Source organism: Dendrobates tinctorius, unplaced genomic scaffold (genome assembly GCF_039654945.1).
Source record: "Dendrobates tinctorius isolate UK_male_01 unplaced genomic scaffold, ASM3965494v1 ptg000129l, whole genome shotgun sequence".
Classification (NCBI taxonomy): Eukaryota; Metazoa; Chordata; class Amphibia; order Anura; family Dendrobatidae; genus Dendrobates; species Dendrobates tinctorius.
The window spans coordinates 36,914,839-36,935,787 of record NW_027361797.1 but is presented as its reverse complement, the minus strand read 5'-3'; the positions used below and the strand labels follow the sequence as shown (position 1 = coordinate 36,935,787).

General features: G+C 42.4%; 1 protein-coding gene across 2 annotated transcripts in view; it reads left to right on the top strand.

Moving 5' to 3' along the window:
- IQCK (IQ motif containing K) overlaps positions 1 to 20,949 on the top strand; it is a 100,961-nt gene that overhangs the window by 46,583 nt on the left and 33,429 nt on the right. For both annotated transcript variants that reach the window (XR_012219895.1, XM_073542965.1), the window contains exon 7: positions 14,211 to 14,295. Coding sequence is in view for 1 of the 2 variants with exons in the window: in XM_073542965.1 (XP_073399066.1) it covers positions 14,211 to 14,295 (85 nt within the window). In the remaining variant the exon portion in view is untranslated. The remainder of the gene's footprint in view (positions 1 to 14,210; positions 14,296 to 20,949) is intronic.

Below are 20,949 nucleotides of genomic sequence, written 5' to 3'. Positions count from 1 at the left end.
CCTGGAAGCTTACCTTCCTTAAGACTCTCAGCTGTTCACTGTTGGCCACTCCCCTCTTTTATATGTACTGGACTCTGGCAAGTAGGAAATGCCAAAGTTAGCTTCATTGCTGCATGGTTGAGGAGCTTTGTTGTTTGGGGAGGCGTTTGGTGGATTTTTCTAAGGCTGGGGTCACACTTGAGTGTAATTTGAGAAACTCGCGCATCAATACCCGGCACTTTGACTGGAGTGTGTGGCTACATGTATTTCTATGCAGTCGCACATTCCGGTCCCGAGTGCCGGCGGCAGTGCCGGGTATTGATGCGAGAGACTCGCATCGCACTCGGAAGTCTGACCCCGGCCTCAGACTACAATTTAACGAAAAAATGGAGTTCCATACAATAAATCATAATAATAAAATATTTTTATTATATGCATGGAATTAACACATGTAATGAACAAGTAAAAAAAAAAAAAACCCTAAAAAGATCCTTTTTAAAATCACAAAATTCCAGGGCATATAAGAGTAATTAATTATGTCAAAGCATATAAGTCACCAATGCAAATGATATATAAAATATCCAAAAAACTAAGGGGTGATACTTGACTCCCGGGCACTACAGCAATATTATCTATGGGTAAGCACTGTTAAGCACCTTTGCTGAAAATGAATGTTTATTTTGCGGATAGCGCTGGGCAGTTTACATAGTGAGGGTGGATTCCCTGTGTATTTAACTATTTGCCTGCGGTTTTACTAAAGACGCATTTTTTTGTATATTTTATAAAGTATATCATTTGCATTGGTGACTTATATGCTTTGACATAATTAATTACTCTTATATGCCCTGGAATTTTGTGATTTTAAAAAGGATCTTTTTAGGGTTTTTTTTTTTTTTTTTACTTGTTCATTACATGTGTTAAATATTGCATGTAATAAAAATATTTTATTATTATGATTTATTGTATGGAACTCCATTTTTTCGTTAAATTGTAGTAGTATCTGGAGTATACAATTGTAGTCCTGTTATTATATATTGGGGTTAATATTATTGTCCATAAATAAATTGGATTTATATAATAGCATATTTTATACCCCATTTTCTTGCTGGGAATTTTTTTACCTGGCCTAAGACTTGCTTGGTTTTGGTTGTGTGCAAATCCTCTCCTTCTCCTACTTTGTTTTTTCCCATCCTTCACTCCCCGGTGTCTCCCTCTGTTGTGTGTGCATATTTATATAATTGGAATTTTCCTTTATCCCTGTTTGTGTTACCTTTTTAGTCTTATTGGTGTATAGCCGTACGCTACTATTCCCCTCTTCCCTGGGTGGGGGGAGGGAACAAGCTGAAGCTGGATTCAGGAGCTCAGCAATGTACGTGGCCCTGGTATCTTCACCATTAGAAGTAATATGGGGGAAAGGGTAAGCAGGATCGCCCCTAGTGTTTGGGACAGGGAAGGAGTCCCTAGCCCCAGGATAACCAGCAACAGAGTCGTGACATTTAGTTGCAATTTATGCTCTCCTGTGAGCATTGCTTGGACTGGTGCCATATTAATTTTCGATCCAGGCAGCAGAAGAGCTAGAATTGTCCCTGGTGCCAGCTATAGTTTGCCTTTTCATACATTGCCAGTGACAGAGTGCTCCCCAGTGCCAAAGAAGTTTTCTCTATTGACACGAAGAATACCAGCAAATCCCACCAGTGACAGCTTTCCAATTCCCTCCAGTGCCAGCTACAGTACCATCTACGGTGTTCCCATCTTATAGTGTCAGCCACAGTTCACCGCCAGTATTAGCTGCAGTGTTTCCACCATGTTTACTGTTATGAATGGGTCACCATGGAGAAAAAAGCAAACAAGCTAAGCCACAGAAAACCAGAGTGGTTGGTAACTATGCAGATTGCAGATCCCTGATCTTACCACACAACTAGCAGTAGCCGTGGAGCGTGCCTACGATGAACTAGATGCCTCGTCACGGCCGGAGGACTACATAAGCCTAAAGCAAGAAAAGGGAAAACTAACTGCCCCAGAGCAGACCCCAAAGGGGTAGCCCCCACACATGTATTGACGGTGACACAAGATGAAGGCACAGACACAGGCAGGAAAATAGGCTGAGCAAATGATGGGGCCCAAACTAACTAGACAGGAAAGGGAAGACACTATCTGCAACCTGCAAAAAACCCTACAAAAATAATATCCATCACTTATGATAGCAAAATTAACCCTGAAGTCACTAGACTTCTCCCACTATATCAGCACTCTGAAATATTCTCAGACAGAGCAAAAAGAGACCGAACTAGTAAGGGACAAAAAGCCAATTGGCAAAATACTGATAAATAAGAGTAGAAATTCAGCTCAGCCCCCAGCCGGGGCTGGCAGACCACACAAAAAACTGAATAGACCAACAAAATCAAGTGTGAACATTAGCAGAAAAACTTAGCTTTAGATGACTGGAACAGAGCTGAAAACCAAGAGCTGACAAGCCAGAAGGAATCACCAGCAACTGAATAGGGCGTCAGCTGTCTTAAATCCAATCTGAGAATCCTGAGATCCAATCGTCATCCTCATTCTCAGGTGGCAGATCTCCACCGATCAAACCAGCCGCACCACCTCCCATCACCACGAGAGGGAGTCCAGAAGGGAAACTCACAACTGGTGAGAATGAACTCACAACAGTACCCCCCCTTGAGGAGGGATCACCGAACCCTCATCCACGCCACCAGGCCGATCAGGATGGGCCCGGTGAAAAGCACGAACCAATCTATTGGCATGAATATCGGAGGCAGAGACCCAAGAATTATCCTCCTGACCATAACCCTTCCATTTGACGAAATACTGGAGTCTCCGTCTAACCAAACGAGAATCCAATATTTTCTCTACCTCATATTCCACATTGCCTTCGACCAACACAGGGTCAGGAGGTGCTGCCATAGGAACCACTGGCTCAACAAACCTCTTCAACAGAGATTTGTGAAATACGTTATGGATCTTGAACGTAACTGGAACAGCCAATCGAAACGAGACAGGATTAAGAATTTCCAAAATCTTATAAGGACCAATAAATCTTGGCTTAAATTTAGGAGATGCAACCTTCATAGGAATATTCTTAGATGACAACCAAACCATATCACCCACTTTAAACCGGGGACCAATGGTCCTATGCCAGTTTTGAAAATCGCTGGGCCTTTTCCTGAGAAAGTGACAACTTATCCACCACTTGGTCCCATATCTGCTGCATTCTCTTAACCACAGTGTCCACACCTGGGCAGGACGAAGATTCCATTTGCCCTGAAGAGAACCGAGGATGAAACTCAAAATTACAGAAAAAGGGTGACATCAAAGTAGCAGAACTAGCTCTATTGTTCAGCGCGAATTCGGCCAAGGGCAAAAATGAGACCCAATCATCCTGATCAGCAGATATAAAACATCTCAAATAAGACTCCAAGGTCTGGTTTGTTCTCTCAGTTTGTCCATTGGTCTGGGGATGAAACGCGGAGGAGAAGGATAACTGAATTCCCAGATTGGAACAAAAGGCTTTCCAGAATCTGGAAACAAACTGGACTCCTCTGTCGGACACAATGTTCTCAGGAATCCCATGTAATCGAACCACCTGTTGTAAAAACAAGGGCACCAACTCAGCAGAAGATGGCAACTTTGGGAGTGGTACAAGATGGACCATCTTCGAAAATCTATCACAAATCACCCAGATAACAGTCATTCTCTGAGAGACAGGAAGATCAGAAATAAAATCCATTGAGATATGGGTCCATGGCCTCTTGGGCACCGGCAAGGGCATCAGCAACCCACTAGAACGAGAACAGAGTTTAGACCGAAAACAAGTCCCACAGGACTGTACAAAATTCCTGATGTCACGAGATAAGGCAGGCCACCAAAAGGACCGACTCACCAAATCTCTGGTACTAAAAATACCTGGATGACCAGCCAATGCGGAGCAATGAATTTCAGACATCACTCTTTCTCCACTGGTCAGAAACATACAATTTTCCCATAGGGCAACGCTCAGGTTTATCCTCCTGAAATTCCTCCAGGGCGCGTCTCTAATGGCAGAAAGAACTACCCCCTCACCTAGGATGGTAGTAGGCTCGGTCACACTAAGAGAATCGGCAAAGAAACTCCTAGAAAGGGCGTCTGCCTTAACATTCTTAGTGTCCGGAAGAAAAGAGACCACAAAATTAAAACGCGTAAAAAACAAGGCCCATCTAGCCTGTGTAGGATTCAAGCATTTGGCCGACTCCAGATAAATCAGATTCTTGTAACCGGTGAGGACCACAACTTGATGTCCTCCAACACATGTCTCCACTCCTCAAATGCCCACTTCTTGGCCAACAATTCCCGATTCCCCACGTCATACAGTTGTGGCCAAAATTATTAACACCCCTGCAATTCTGTCAGATAATACTCAGTTTCTTCCTGAAAATGATTGCAAACACAAATTCTTTGGTATTATCTTCTTCATTTAATTTGTCTTAAATGAAAAAACACAAAAGAGAATGAAGCAAAAAGCAAAACATTGATCATTGCACTCAAAACTCCAAAAATGGGCCAGACAAAAGTATTGGCACCCTCAGCCTAATACTTGGTTGCACAACCTTTAGCCAAAATAACTGCGACCAACCGCTTCCAGCAACCATCAATGAGTTTCTTACAATGCTCTCTTGGAATCTTAGACCATTCTTCTTTGGCAAACTGCTCCAGGTCCCTGATATTTGAAGGGTGCCTTCTCCAAACTGCCATTTTTAGATCTCTCCACAGGTGTTCTATGGGATTCAGGTCTGGACTCATTGCTGGCCACCTTAGAAGTCTCCAGTGCTTTCTCTCAAACCATTTTCTAGTGCTTTTTGAAGTGTGTTTTGGGTCATTGTCCGGCTGGAAGGCCCATGACCTCTGAGGGAGACCCAGCTTTCTCACACTGGGCCCTACATTATGCTGCAAAATTTGTTGGTAGTCTTCAGACTTCATAATGCCATGCACACGGTCAAGCAGGCCAGTGCCAGAGGCAGAAAAGCAACCCCAAAACATCAGGGAACCTCAGCCATGTTTGACTGTAGGGACCGTGTTCTTTTCTTTGAATGCCTCTTTTTTTCTCCTGTAAACTCTATGTTGATGCCTTTGCCCAAAAAGCTCTACTTTTGTCTCATCTGACCAGAGAACATTCTTCCAAAACGTTTTAGGCTTTTTCAGGTAAGTTTTGGCAAACTCCAGCCTGGCTTTTTTATGTCTCGGGGTAAGAAGTGGGGTCTTCCTGGGTCTCCTACCATACAGTCCCTTTTCATTCAGACGCCGACGGATAGTACGGGTTGACACTGTTGTACCCTCGGACTGCAGGGCAGCTTGAACTTGTTTGGATGTTAGTCGAGGTTCTTTATCCAACATCCGCACAATCTTGCGTTGAAATCTCTTGTCAATTTTTCTTTTCCGTCCACATCTAGGGAGGTTAGCCACAGTGCCATGGGCTTTAAACTTCTTGATGACACTGCGCACGGTAGACACAGGAACATTCAGGTCTTTGGAGATGGACTTGTAGCCTTGAGATTGCTCATGCTTCCTCACAATTTGGTTTCTCAAGACCTCAGACAGTTCTTTGGTCTTCTTTCTTTTCTCCATGCTCAATGTGGTACACACAAGGACACAGGACAGAGGTTGAGTCAACTTTAATCCATGTCAACCGGCTGCAAGTGTGATTTAGTTATTGCCAACACCTGTTAGGTGCCACAGGTAAGTTACAGGTGCTGTTAATTACACAAATTAGAGAAGCATCACATGATTTTTGAACAGTGCCAACACTTTTGTCCACCCTCTTTGTTATGTTTGGTGTGGAATTATATCCAATTTGGCTTTAGGACAATTCTTTTTGTGTTTTTTCATTTAAGACAAATTAAATGAAGATAATAATACCAAAGAATTTGTGTTTGCAATGATTTTCAGGAAGAAACTGAGTATTATCTGACAGAATTGCAGGGGTGTCAATACTTTTGGCCACAACTGTAGTTGCGTTCAGATGGGGAGAACTGTCGAGAAAAGAAGGCACAGGGATTCATCTTAGAAGTCACAGGGTCTTTTTGGGACAAAACAGCTCCTGCACCAATCTCAGAAGCATCTACCTCTACCTGAAATGGAAGTGAGACATCAGGTTGCCGTAAAACTGGGGCTGAAGTAAATCTCTGCTTAAGCTCCTGAAATGCTGAGATAGCCTCAGGGGACCAATTCAGCACATCAGCGCCCTTCTTGGTCAGATCAGTCAGTGGTTTGACAATACCAGAAAAATTACCTATAAATTTACGATAGAAATTAGCAAAACCCAAAAACTTCTGGAGGGCCTTCAAAGAAGTAGGCTGAACCCAATCATAAATGGCCTGTACCTTGGCCGGGTCCATTTCAATAGTCGATGGAGATAAGATAAATCCCAAAAATGAAATCCTCTGTACACCAAAGAGGCATTTCGATCCCTTAGCAAACAGGGAATTCTCTCTCAAAATCCGGAACACAGTCTGGACGTGTTCCACATGAGAATCCCAATCACTAGAAAAGATCAAAATATCATCTAGATAGATAATCAAAAACTTATCCACAAAGTCACGGAAAATATCGTTCATAAAGGACTGGAAGACAGAAGGGGCATTAGTGAGCCCAAAAGGCATCACCAGGTACTAAAAATGTCCCTCCGGAGTATTAAACGCCGTCTTCCATTCATCCCCGTGCTTGATGCGAATAAGATTATACGCCCCCCCTGAGGTCAAGCTTAGTAAACCAGCAGGCACTCTTAACTCTGGAGAATAAATCAGACATCAGAGGTAGCGGGATACTGATATTTAACCGTCATCTTGTTAAGGGAACGATAATCAATACACAGTCTTAATGAACCATCTTTCTTGGCCACAAAGAAACCCAGCACCTAAAGGTGACGGATATCCAAGAAGTATCATTTCTCCTTGCGGAGAATGACATGCTAAGCATGTCGAGGTGAGGAGACTTAAAGCCGCAATGCTCCTCTGGGAAATATGCTAATTATGCAAATTGTCTCTTCAGAGAGGAAGAGGACTAGAACTCTAGTGCCACCTATTGGAGGTAGCAATCCTAAAAGTCAATGTTGACCCTTTAACGAGCCTAGTTACATGACTTAGGAAAAAAGCCAAACCAGAATCTCCATTTGCAGACACTGTGTTTCGGGGTACTGCCCATCATCAGTGCAAAGTGGGAGATCTGGTTTGGCTGTGAGAGAGGCGTCTGACCGATATCCAAGAAGTAAAATTTCTCCTTGTGGAGAATGACATGCTAAGCATGTCGATGTGAGGAGACTTAAAGCCGCAATGCTCCTCTGGGAAATAAGGTGACGAGGATGGTCTAATATGACCCTTCTCCAATGACTCCTTAATATAGGATCGCATAGCATCATGTTCGGGTACTGATAAGTTGAAAAGCCGACCCTTGGGAAATTTACACCTGGGCATCAACTCAATTGCACAGTCATAACTCCTATGCGGAGGCAAAGACACAGACTTGCTCTCACTAAATACATCAGAAAAATCGGCTAGATAAACAGAAATATCATGAGACTGAAGAGAGGTGGAGAAAACAGGAGCATCCCTAAGAACACACTGACAACCCCAACTCACCACAGACCCAGATTTCCAATCCAAAACTGGATTATGAGTTTGCAACCAAGAAAAACCCAGAACAATAGTATCATGCAAATTATGCAGCACCAAAAATTTACAATTTTCTTGGTGGTCTGGGGCAACCCGCATCGTCACCTGGGTCCAAAACTGAGGTTTATTCTCCACCAAAGGGGTAGCATCAGTACCCCTCAAAGGAATAGGCGTCTGCAGAGGCGTCATGGAAAAACCACAACGTTTAGCAAAGTCCAAATCCATCAGATTCAGAGCTGCTCCTGAATCCACAAAAGCCTTTGTGGAAAACGTGGATAAGGAGCAGATCAGAGTAATTGCCAACAGAAACTTAGGTTGTACACTGCTCACAGCAAATGTGTGTGCAAAACATTTCTCTCGTTTAGGGCAGACAGAAATAGTATGAGAGGCGTCTCCACAGAAAAAACACAGCTTATTACGCCTTCTAAACTCCTGACGTTGCACCCTAGACAAAACTCTATCAGATTGCATAGGTTCAGACATTTGTCCAAAAGGTGGCAACTCCTCTCGTGTAGTTTTGCGTTCACGTAAACGCCGATCAATTTGAATGGCTAATGACATAGAGCCATCCAGACCAGAGGGAACAGGAAATCCCACCATAACATCTTTTACGGTTTCTGACAAACCCTTCCGAAAGAGAGCTGCCAAGGCACCATCATTCCAGGTAGTAAGGACCGCCCACTTTTGGAATTTTTGACAGTATAACTCTGCAGAATCCTGACCCTGGTTCAATGCCAATAGGGCTTTCTCAGCTTGATCAATAGCATTAGGTTCATCATACAACAACCCCAAGGCTTGAAAAAATGCATCCACATTAGTCAGAATAGGATCTTCAGGTGTCAAAGAAAATGCCCAATCCTGGGGATCGCCGCAGCAAGGAGATGACAATTTTAACCTGCTGCGCAGAGCTCACCGATGAGTTAGGCTTCAAGGCAAGAAATAATTTACAATTATTCTTAAAATTCAAAAATTTAGACCGATCCCCAAAAAACACATCATGAGTAGGGATCCTTGGTTCAGCAGCATGTGAATGAGCGAGATAGGCGAAAAATTCCCCGCACTTCAGCAGTGAGCTGCTCCACATGATCAGACAACTGCTTAATCTCCATTTTAAAAAAAAAAATCCTCCTACGGCCCCAGAGAAAAAGAGGAAAAAATATACATATAAAAAAAAAAACTCTGACACTTTTTTTTTTTTTTTTTACAATTCTTTCCTGCTTTTGAGTACCCTAGAATCTGCGGTATGGCTGGTGATTCTGTTATGAATGGGTCACCGTGGAAAAAAAAGCAATCAAGCTAAGTCACAGAAAACCAGAGTGGTTGGTAACTATGCAGATTGCAGATCCCTGATCTTACCACACAACTAGCAGTAGCCGTGGAGCGTGCCTACGATGAACCTAGACACCTCGTCACGGCTGGAGGACTACATAAGCCTAAAGCAAGAAAAGGGAAAACTAACTACCCCAGAGCAGACCCCAAAGGAATAGACAGCCCCCACACATGTATTGACGGTGAAACAAGATGAAACAAGATGAAGGCACAGACACAGGCAGGAAAATAGGCTGAGGAAATGATGGGGCCCAAACTAACTAGACAGGAAAGGAAAGGGAAGACACTATCTGCAACCTGCAAAAAACCCTACAAAAATAATGTCCAACACTTCTGATAGCAAAATTAACCCTGAAGTCACTAGACTTCTCCCACTATATCAGCACTCTGAAATATTCTGAGACAGAGCAAAAAGAGACCGAACTAGTAAGGGACAAAAAGCCAATTGGCAAAATACTGATAAATAAGAGTGGAAATTCAGCTCAGCCCCCAGCCGGGGCTGGCAGACTACACAAAAAACTGAATAGACCAACAAAATCAAGTGTGAACATTAGCAGAAAAACTTAGCTTTAGATGACTGGAACAGAGCTGAAAACCAAGAGCTGACAAGCCAGAAGGAATCACCAGCAACTGAATAGGGCGTCGGCTGTCTTAAATCCAATCTGAGAATCCTGAGATCCAATCGTCATCCTCATTCTCAGGTGGCAGATCTCCACCGATCAAACCAGCCGCACCACCTCCCGTCACCACCAGAGGGAGTCCAGAAGGGGAACTCACAACTGGTGAGAATGAACTCACAACAGTTTACCCAATACCCGGAAAATCAATTACCGATCGCCAATTCCAGCCAACATGAAGCACAGCCAGCACTACTTCTCTCTCCCCTATATACTCTCACTTTGGCCATGTAGCATTGTTTCCCCTCTTTATAGGCTGGAAGAACTTACTCAGACCAAATGCTACTTCTACAAAGCTACAGGCTTAATGTATAGAAAATGGCAGCACCAACTGCATACCCGTGATAGGCACACGAAATACAGCTGTAGATACTTTCCATAGAGAAAAGTTACAGGATCTCCGAGGCCATGTTCACACAGAGGCTTTTTTTCTCAGCCATTCAGAAACTACAATGATTTTATGCAAATATTACTTCAGAAAGCACCCTTTTTTGGGGAGAAAGGTGGGGGGGCTAAGAGGTTTTGGGAAAAAAAAATTAAGTATTTTTAGGCTATGTGCCCACGTAGCGATTCTGAAGCAGAATAAATCTGAGCAGAATCGCACACCCTGCTCCCAGGAAAACGCATGCGTTTTTTGACGCGTTTTTGCAAGCGTTTGTTAAGCGTTTTTGCATGCGTTTTCCTAAGCGTTTTTGCCCATATAATTGACGGCATGCGATTCCGCAAAATTAATGAACATGCTGCGTTTTTAATCGCTAAGCGTTTCCGCAGCGGTTAAAAATGCACCATTTGCATAACGTGTGTTTTTCATTAAAAATCAATTGGATGCTTTTCTTAAGCGTTTCTGCAGCAGAATCGCTTGTCAAAAAGCGCTGCAGAAACGCTTAAAAAACGCTACGTGGGCACACAGCCTTACACAGCCTTTTGATTAGACAATGCTTAATTTGGAGCAGATTCCATCAGGATCTGTTTCAAAAAAGGGACATGCTATTTTTTTTATCCACCAGGTGTTTTTCAAAACCTCTTCAGGCCACGTGCACACGTTGAGTATTTGGTGCGTTTATTACATTTTGCATTTTTGCATTTTTCACCCACTTCTGGTTTTAACTTACAAATACTGAGGTAAAAAAGACCTCACCAAATACTGAACGTGTACAGATGGCCTTAGCCAAAAAGAAACTCTCCAAAATCTCATATGTGCAGCTAAGTGGATCATGTCCTGTTTCAATGCAAGCTTGAAAATCATATTTCCCGACGAACAAATGTTTTGTTATTCGTCAGGTGATCATAAATTGGTTTAGACCGGATGATAATTGGAAACAAATATTACTAGGATGGTTTTTCCCGATCTGTCGGCCATTGTAAATGCACGATTAGGTTTGTTATACATGGACAGATGAACAACCACGTGTAGAAAGCTACGTAAAGGCAAAACAAAATTTTAGGATGTTTAAAAACAGAGATAAAATCCCACAATTCCAACGTATTGTTACCCCTCTATAAATCACTGGTGAGGCCACATCTAGAATATGGGATCCAGTTTTGGGATCCATATTTTAAAAAGGATATTGAGAAGTTTGTCAGTTCAAAGGCAACAACTATAATATTATATGAGATGGAAGGCTTCTCATATGATGAGAGGTTAGGAAAGTTGGGCTTCTTTACTTGTTTAGCTTTAAAAAAAGACACCTCAGAGGCGTCCTCATCTACATGTATAAATACATGTGTGGTCAGTACAAAGCACTGGCACATGAATTATTCCTTCCAAAGACCATACTAAGGACCAGGAGGCACTCATTACGTCTGGAGGAAAGATAATTCTGACAGCTAAATAGGAAAGGGTTCTTTACAGTTAGGACAGTCAGATGGTGAAATGCCCGACCACAAGAGGCAGTAATGGCGGACACTGTAACAGCTTTTAAAAAAGACCTGGATGGTATTCTCCCAACAAATGGCATTGTGGGTTATAAATAATCTAGTGATAGAGAATATATAGCTGGTGGGGAAAAGATGAACTTGATGGACTCAGGTCTTTTTTTTTCAACTTATATAACTACATAGCTACGGAATTCATGCATAGCCTTCACTGCTATGAATGAGGTTATTAATGGTTGTCTGAGGAATGTTCTGCCTCACTGAATGCACTTGGATAAATCATCAAGTGCCGCTGCTGGCAGCTTCCTTTGCAATTGCTGACCAATGACATGTCAGATGTGCTGTATGGGAGACAAGTATGGAGATACTGCAGACCATGGGGAGCATGTTTAGGCCACAGAGGCTGCTTACAGTAGCATGTGTAACATGAGGCCTAGTGTGGTTGTGTTGAAAAATGACTTGTGGTACACTTTGGACAAATGGCCACACCACTGGCGGGGTTGTAGAGTCGGTAAGCCAAACCTCCGACTCCACCTCACTGCCTAACAACTGAGCATGACCACAAAGTGCAGCACAGATTCATCTCAACTAAAATCCCAGATCCTTAGATCAGATACAGAACATACATTTATAGGACATTTTATAACTTTCCCAAACTCTTATGAAAACATTTACAGCACATCCTGCATTGTACTACTGTACCCAATTTATTTTATATTTTAGGCGTCGGTCCATTTTTTACCTACTCCACCAAAATGGACACCGACTCCACAACTTTGACTTTGACTCCACGACTTTTACTCTGACTCCACAGCCCCAAGTCCACTGGTTCCATGATCAAATCTAAGTAATGCTGAGCTGTTAGCTTATGTGGAATGAAGACTAGAGGGGTCCAGCTGCCATATATTATGCCACCCCACACCAAAATCCCAGGAGTAGGATCGGTGTGACATTCACCTGTGAAGGACTGTTCATGGCATCCAAACCCATTTCCTGCTATCACTGCCAAGACAAAAGTGTGACTTGTTGCTGAAGAGGACAGACCTCCATTGCTCCATTCCAGCTTTCATCCTTCATCTGAAGACCATGATCAACCACGGTCACATATTTGAGCTCCTGTAGGAGGTATACACAGAAAGCTGTGATATGTGATGTTCTGACAATCTTCTATCATAGCCAGTGATGATTTTGTTTTTTAGCTACAGTAGCTCTTCTGGGAAATCAGACCAGATGGGCTCGCCTTTGCTCCCCATTCACGTGATGCTTTGTGACTTTTCAAAGCAATTTATGACAGTAATTGGGTGAAATAGCTTTGATGATTTGACTCTATTGTCTTTAGAAAGTGCTGTAAAGAGCCCAGTTTTCCCATCGGCTCATGTGCACAATACATTTAAATGGGTATTCTGATCTCCTACATTTATGACATATTCACAAGTGTAAATGTATAGTCGATGGGACCACCAATGGTACCTGCATGTATCTCAAGATCACGCCCCGACTCTTGGCAAGAGATGGACAGAATTTCCCTTCTTTTGTGTAGGGATTTTGACCACTTCTCCACTTAAAGCAGCGCACAGTATGACCCTATTGCTGATATAGATGTGAGTTCCATTGTTGGACTCTACTATACATTTATGGCGTATCTTGCGGATATTACATATATCTACTAGAGGGCTATTCTGGTTTTGCACGTTTATGGACTTCCTACAGGTGACCACCTTGCACCTTGTTTTTTGCCTCTTTCTCATACACACGGCAGCACATCCATGCCTGGGACTCTCCTGTGACTTGAACGGCGCTCCTGACCCCTCGTCCTAGTTTTGATTGATTGAGTGAACACAATGGAGGCCGTTATAGAAGAGACAAATACGTTCCTGTCACATTGAAATTACCTCCCATTATCTCAGCTGTAATGCATATTGGCGACTGCTTGAAAGTCATGAAGAATATCCCGAATAATAAAGGATATTCCAAATTAGCATGTTTCATCTCCCGAGACAGAAGATGTTTTGTGATAGGATCAGGCTCTTCTTTGTCCTGGGTGGATTCACATTGTGATCACCTTTCATTGGCATTCTATTAAATCCGTCTGTCCTGGCACAGTCACAAAGCTCGTATATAAGGCTCGGATACACTGCGATTGCACCATAAATCAACAACACATGAAAATAACAAACTTTGTAATATATTTTATTGCAGAAATCTGCTTCTCCCTCCACCTGGACTGATCATTCATTGTCAATTCTTGGTTAAAATCTGACTACAGTGAATACAGATTTTTCCATTATGGAGATAGGAGATGGCAGTTAGATCCTTTTTGATTTTTTTTTTTCTTTTTACAGTCAAACCACAACTCTGAGATGTACAAACTGTTGGCCATGTTCACACATTGAGCATTTGATGAGTTTTTTACCTCAGTAAGTCAAAACCAGGAGTGGGTGATAAATACAGAAGTGGTGACGTGTCTCTATTATACTTCTCCTCTGATTGTTCCTCTCCTGGTTTTGGCTTACAGATACTGAGGTAAAATACTGTCCAAATACTGAGGTAAAATACTGTCCAAATACTGAGGTAAAATACTGACCAAATACTGAGGTAAAATACTGTCCAAATACTGAACGTGGACAAACCTAATAATTTTAGATATTTGGGAAGCAATCAAAAAAACTTACCATAGTACTTTTTTTTGCAGTCCAAGACCACCCATTCCTCTATCTCTTCTCCTGTCTGAAGATGAGGCAGCGTTACTTATCCAGTCGTTCTGGAGAGGATACCAGGTAACATCTCATTGACATATATAAATCACTTCTCTGCTCAAGTCGTCCTTTAATATCCTTGAGGCCAGGCCACATGCACACAGTGAGTATTTGGTGAGTTTTTTACCTCAGTAATTGTAAGGCTAGTTTCACACTAGCGTTTATTCGACGCAGCGCACGGCGCCGCTAAGCTCCACCCCCTGCCGGCTCCCTGCCCGCCCCATCCGGTCATCGCCGCCTACTATCGCACATGGACGCTTGCGATCTGCGCACCCTATCTTTAGTAGGATTTTGGCGTGTGCTGCGCACTTTTGAAGGTGCGCCGTGCACGCCGAAATGCAACATGCTGCGTTCGGCACGCACGGGCGCACCTTCAAAAGTGCGCAGCGCACGCCAAAATCCTACTAGCGCACGGCCAGCGCACGATCTGCGCACCCTATGCTAAAGATAGGGTGCACAGATCGCAAGCGTCCATGTGCGATATTAGGCGGCGATGACCGGATGGGGCAGGCAGGGAGCCGGCAGGGGCGGAGCTTAGCGGCGCGTGCGCTGCGTCGAATAAACGCTAGTGTGAAACTAGCCTTAGCCAAAGCCAGGAGTGGGTGATAAATCCAGAAGTGGTGACGTGTCTCTATTATACTTCTCCTTTGATTGTTCCTCTCCTGGTTTTTGCTTATAAATACTGAGGTAAAATACTGACCAAATACTGAACGTGGCCGAAGGGCGTTTTCAGGGCACACAGAATATTAATCCTTCTTCCAAGACCTGTAAATTTTATTATTTGTCTGTCAACATCCATTTCAGACAAATTTGCCATGTAACATACTGAAAAGTGGGGGAAAGAAAAATCCGAGTGTTTAAAAATGGTGAAAAAAACCCACAATTCCTCCATTTTTAAGGGGTTTTGTTTTTAATGCTTTCGTTGTGTAGTAAAAATGACTTGGCAACAGGACATTTTAGGTCACTATGAGTATGGTGATATCAGACCTAATAAGGATTTTTTTTATTGTTTTGCAGTAAAGAAAAAAAAATTCTTAAAAAAATAAATAAAAATTGGGGTTTGTATGGTCATTTTTGGAGGCCTGTAACATTTTTATTTTTCTGTCTGTGGAGTTGTGTGATGGGTTATTATATTTTTACTGATCCCATCGTGCATTACATATTACATTTTATTTTATTGCATTTTTTTATTACATTCTTTGTGAGGAGTGCAGCAACCAAAAAAACCGCAGTACTTGGATTTGAAATATTTTTTTCTTTTTCAGCGTTTAACGAATACATAATGTTATATCTTGATAGAATTGATTTTTACAGATGCAGCAATATCAAGTACATTCACTTTTTTATGTTAAAAAAGGGCGATTTATACTTTAATATATATTTTTTTTAATTTTGCATTTTTAAAAAAAAAATGTTTTCTATTTTTCACTTGATCGCTTATATTATGTGCTGCAATCTGACAGTATTGAAGTATATAGTTAAATTGCTAAGCTGCTATGAAGCCCAGCTGCAGATTTGGCTTTAGGCCACATGTACATGTTCAGTATTTTACATCAGTGTTTGTAAACCAAAGTCAGGAGTAAAACAATCAGAGGAAACGCATACTAGAAACACGTCACCACTTCTGTATTTGTCACCATCTCCTGGTTTTGGCTTGCAAATACTGATACGGGTAGGCTATGTTCACACGTTGCATTTTTGCTGTGTGTTTTTTCTGCATGCAAAACCTGGTATCTTGGCAGTAAAGAAGCTGCTTGCAAAAAGCAGGTTTTGCGGCAGTTTTTTTTTGCTGGATTTTTATCAGATACAGTTGGTACGGAAAGTGTTCAGGTCCCTTTAAATTTTTCACTCTTTGTTTCATTGCAGCCATTTGGTAAATTAAAAAAAGTTCATTTTTTTCTCATTAATGTACACTCTGCACCCCATCTTGACAAAAAAAAAAACAGAAATGTAGAAATTTTTGCAAATTTATTAAAAAAGAAAAACTGAAATATCACATGGTCATAAGTATTCAGACCCTTTGCTCAGACACTCATATCTAAGTCACATGCTGTCCATTTCCTTGTGATCCTCCTTGAGATGGTTCTACTCCTTCATTGGAGTGCAGCTGTGTTTAGTTAAACTGATAGGTCTTGATTTGTAAAGGAACACACCTGTCATAGGGGACATTATACAAAGGTACAGAGCAGTGTAGCTGTGAGTCTAGCTTCGCGATGAGATAAATTGCTTGCTAGAAACTTCAACATGGTTCCCTTTCTCTCTCTGGGTCAGTCACTCTCCCTGCTCCTCTGTCCTCATCTCGAATCCCCTCTCCATAGATTGTAATAGTTTCTGTAACCCGACAGCCTACTTTGCTGACAGTCCGGTTTGCTTTGGCCAAGATAGATATCAGTTGTTTTTCAAATTGGTTAATGAGTTCAGGAAGCAGTGGAGAGAGGAAGAAGTCGCTTGTAAGTGGGGGAATAAAGCACATTTCTCTGATAATATTTTACAGTACTCCATTTCTTATAATTGCTTGTATTACTGATGTAAGCAAAGCTGATTGAAATCACTGTGACCATTTAAAGGGATTTATCCACTTTATAGTTACGTTTTTCTTGTTTTATGTGTCACACTAAGTGTATTCTTTACCCCTGCATACAAACAAATGCAACTGCACCCTGAGCGCATGGCTAAGGTGTATGTGAACATTGAATTTAGGATTTTTAACTGCATTGCTGCCATATAAGCTATGATTAAGGTCCTTAGCTCACTGTCTGATCAAGTTCTCAAATGCTTTTTTTAATTAGTGTTGGAAGCTACCTGCCCTTTATAGTTGTCGGCCTAGGCTCAGGAGATGTAAATCTCTGCCTCTGGCAGATAGGCTCATGCTGTATGATGAAAATGTGCGCTCTGTATAGCAAGAATGGAGTTCAAAACTCATCTTACCCATGTTCACATACGCCGTACTTCTTTACTCCTGTGCCTCATCGGAATCTCAGGGAGAACAATGCAGTCAACAGTCCAAAATCGGAGATATCTGATCGATATCTCACCCGACCATCAGTCGGCTGGCGCCCCAATACACATTAGACCATCGATATCAGCAGGTTAGTCTAATGTGTATGGGGGCCTCCACACCACAGCTCAGTACACTGTGCAGTGGCCATTCTGGGGTACTGCAGCTCAGCCACTTAAGTGAGAGCTGCAGTACCTAAGCGCGATCACTTGGCGGTGTACTGAGTGTGGTCCCAACACTAGTCCCTTCCTTGTACTACCAGTGCCGAGGAACCTACTACCAGCTGATCCTAAGGAAAGGTCATCAGTATGTAATTCTAGGGGAACCCATCTGATAAGAAACACATAGCACGTTATGAAATGCCACCATTAAGGTTTTTAAAGCCACACATGCCATGTCACACAGCCCACAAACCTCCCAGTAGAAATGATGGAATCACATGTTAGTGTGGCATCATGTCACTATTATGTTAGTCTGCACAATGCTTACAGTATTTAAAAAAAAAAAAAGTCATAAAACATAATTTTCATCACGAGACATTGGTCATTCAAGGAATGTTTCTGTATTGGGAGACTGCATGTGACAGCGTCCTCCCCATCGGCATTCCTCTCCTATACTGGGCAGTGCTGACTGCGCTAAGACATGGGCTGTATTTTGCATGCATACTGTGTAGACATTTTCTCCCAATTCCAAAGGTTTGACACTAATGCCCCCAGTAACATTAATTAGCTGTGACAATACCACTGCAGGACTCAGCATTGCTGCAAACTACACATTCAGTCATTGTCAAGTGCAGCGGGCCATGCTCCGTGTCCCCAGCATAAAGCTGCTCCTATATCTTCTAGAAAGACATGTAAAAAACGCAGTGCACGCTGCTTACGGAATTAACTCCTGCTTTCCAGGCACCTTAAGACGTGGATTCTACCTGACAGTTCATGTATCCTATTCCAAAATTCCTATTTCAAATTGATGCCCTGTCCTTAAAATAGACCATCAATATTACATACGGGGGGTCTGACTCGCCAGCACCCTTCTGAGCACCCCATCAGTCTGAAATTTGAAGGCGAATGTTGACATTTTAGGGTGGGTCATACTTTCCTGCTTTACTTAACAGCCATGCAGGGTACTACAGTTCTGTCCCATTAGGAGGATATCACCCACAATTGTAAATTACTCACTATTTATAGCATAGGGGATAACTTACTGATCATGGGGGTTCTGACTACTAAGACCACATTGATCCTGAGAATAGGGCTGCGGACCCCAGGAATCAGGCTCCGCAGGGCCCTGTCTTGAAAAGAGTGGAGGTGCGCATGCTTGAGGTCTGCTCCATTCGTCGTCTATTGGACTGATGGAAATAACTGAGTGCTGTGCTATGCTTTCTCCAGCAGTCCCATAGACAATGAATGGAGCAGAGGTTCAGCATGTGCACCTCCGCTCTATTCAAGCCAGGACACCATTCCCAGGATCGCAAGGGATCCCATCCCGTATGCATAAAGGATAACCTACTATATTGGGTATAACCCTTGAAAGTAAACTGAGCAATACATTTCACTGCTGATAGGAAAAATGTTGAGCAAGCGTGAAACCACCTGGAAGACTATGTACACAGAGAATGGAGACTGCAGCACTTGCACTAGCTCCAGGGTCCTTCAAACAGATGATCGGTGGAAGTGACAAAAATTGGACCCCTTCACATACCTAGGTGATGACTGGGCACATTGAAGAAGATGTCAGACACCTGAGGACAGGACTAGTCTGGGGGAATAGGCTAGTTCTGACCAATTAGCGTATCGTGACCGGCAAAACAAAAATGATTTACGGCTCATAGCTCCCAAGTTTTGTCACACCGCAAGCTTGATAAAACTTAGGGATTGGGCTCTGTATGATAATGGTGGTGGTTGGAGAGTCGTTTGGAAACCTTAGGTTCCCTTTAATAATAATTGAAGGTCACCAGGTGGCCATCACTGATCGAGAAGAAAATGGGTTAGACACCCTTCTTGTCGAATTGATGTAGCTAACCTCCATCTTCAGACATTGGAGTCATCTGGCCCGTAGTCTCATAGTGGTTACCTCATTGTGAAAATATACACATGACCTGATTAATTCCTGTTTATATTGTTTATAGCACCCCCTTCCTTGTAGTAGATTGTGGAAATATTCCGAACTTCCTCTTTGTAGCTATAAAAAAAATATTGTGTTTCATGGTTTTGTTATTTTCCCAGCAAATCCATTTCCAGAAAGTTAGTATTGCACTTGGATCTCTAGAGAGGAAAAGCATTTCATAACAAGTGGAAGAAACGGTCTATGTATAAACTATTACACCCTGAGCAGATGTGTTCAGCCCTTGGATGTTTTTTTTATTGTCAGGAGTATTGGGGTCTTTTTTGGAAACAAATTACTAATGTCAGTATACAAACAACTCAATTGTGACCCTAAAAGAGGTGGTGAGATATCTGACCAGTCTATTAGCTAGTAATACTAGATGCTGATCAGATATTTTGTAGGTCACCTAGCGCTTTCGAAACATCTGTGAGCATCAAGGCATGGACTCCACAAGACATCTGAAGGTGTCTAACACCAAGGTGCAAGTAGATCCTTTAAATTGTTACTCTCTACTACTATCTTCACGAGCACACCGCTCCCCAGCCTCCCAGCTTCCTACTTGCCGAAAGCGGACTAGCAATATGGCTGGTCCCAACTATGAAGTCTCCGATGCTGCTAGTCGAGGCAGCTTTGCTTCTGAAGAACATGGCCTTTGAGCTGGCCGGATTAAGAGATGTGGTCACCTTCAAAGTGTGAATTTGCAAGCGTACACTCCTTGCCTAGGAGACAGGCCAACACTGATAAACTGGAAAGATGGCTGGTAACTTAGGCAAGGAGCAGTAAACTATGCAGTTTGAAAATTTCTCAATTTTCGAGAACGGAAAGGAGAATTAACAGGAAGTAAATTGCAAAATTGCTTGTTTTTGCAAGGACTTTCACATTTTTCCCATTTCAAAAGTTGAGATGAATCCCTTTATGTCCTGTAAGTTGTGAGGCATGGCCGCTGCCATGAAGTGATGTGCAAGGTTTAGGTAGATGGTACTTGTCAAAGTAACATCCACATAAATTCAAGGTTTCCCAGCAAAGCATGGCGCTGACTTGCCTTCTTCCCTTAGTGGTGTCAGCCATCCCTCTTCACCCACTGCTCTGGTCACGTACCGACGCAGAAAACCAAATCCTGTATCGGGCACAAGACCGGATGTGAAACTGCCAGAACAAGAGTGGCCTTTAAGGGGTCGGGTTATGTTTAAAGTTCATTTATGTATTTTGTTTTTGGCTGGGCAATCCCTTTAATGTTGGGTAGCTGGCAGCCATTGCAAGTTTTGTGCTGTGCCTTGCTTGTTTCTTGTACCGAGCCCTGCAGCTGTGTGAGCAGGACCGCTTCTAGACCACTTTTCCGTTAGTGATTCATTTTTCTACTGTGACGGGAGGCAGGAATCTTGTTAATAAGCTTATAATATACATCACCTTTAATGGATTTCCAATTGTAAATTTCATACATTTTATTTTTTGGTTTCATTTTCAGTACGTACTTGGATTTGGGATAAACAAATAAGGATTAAAATCTTATCTGAATTTAACCATATTGTTATTTTTCCATAGTCTCAGCCAGTATCTTCTTCTCTTTTGTC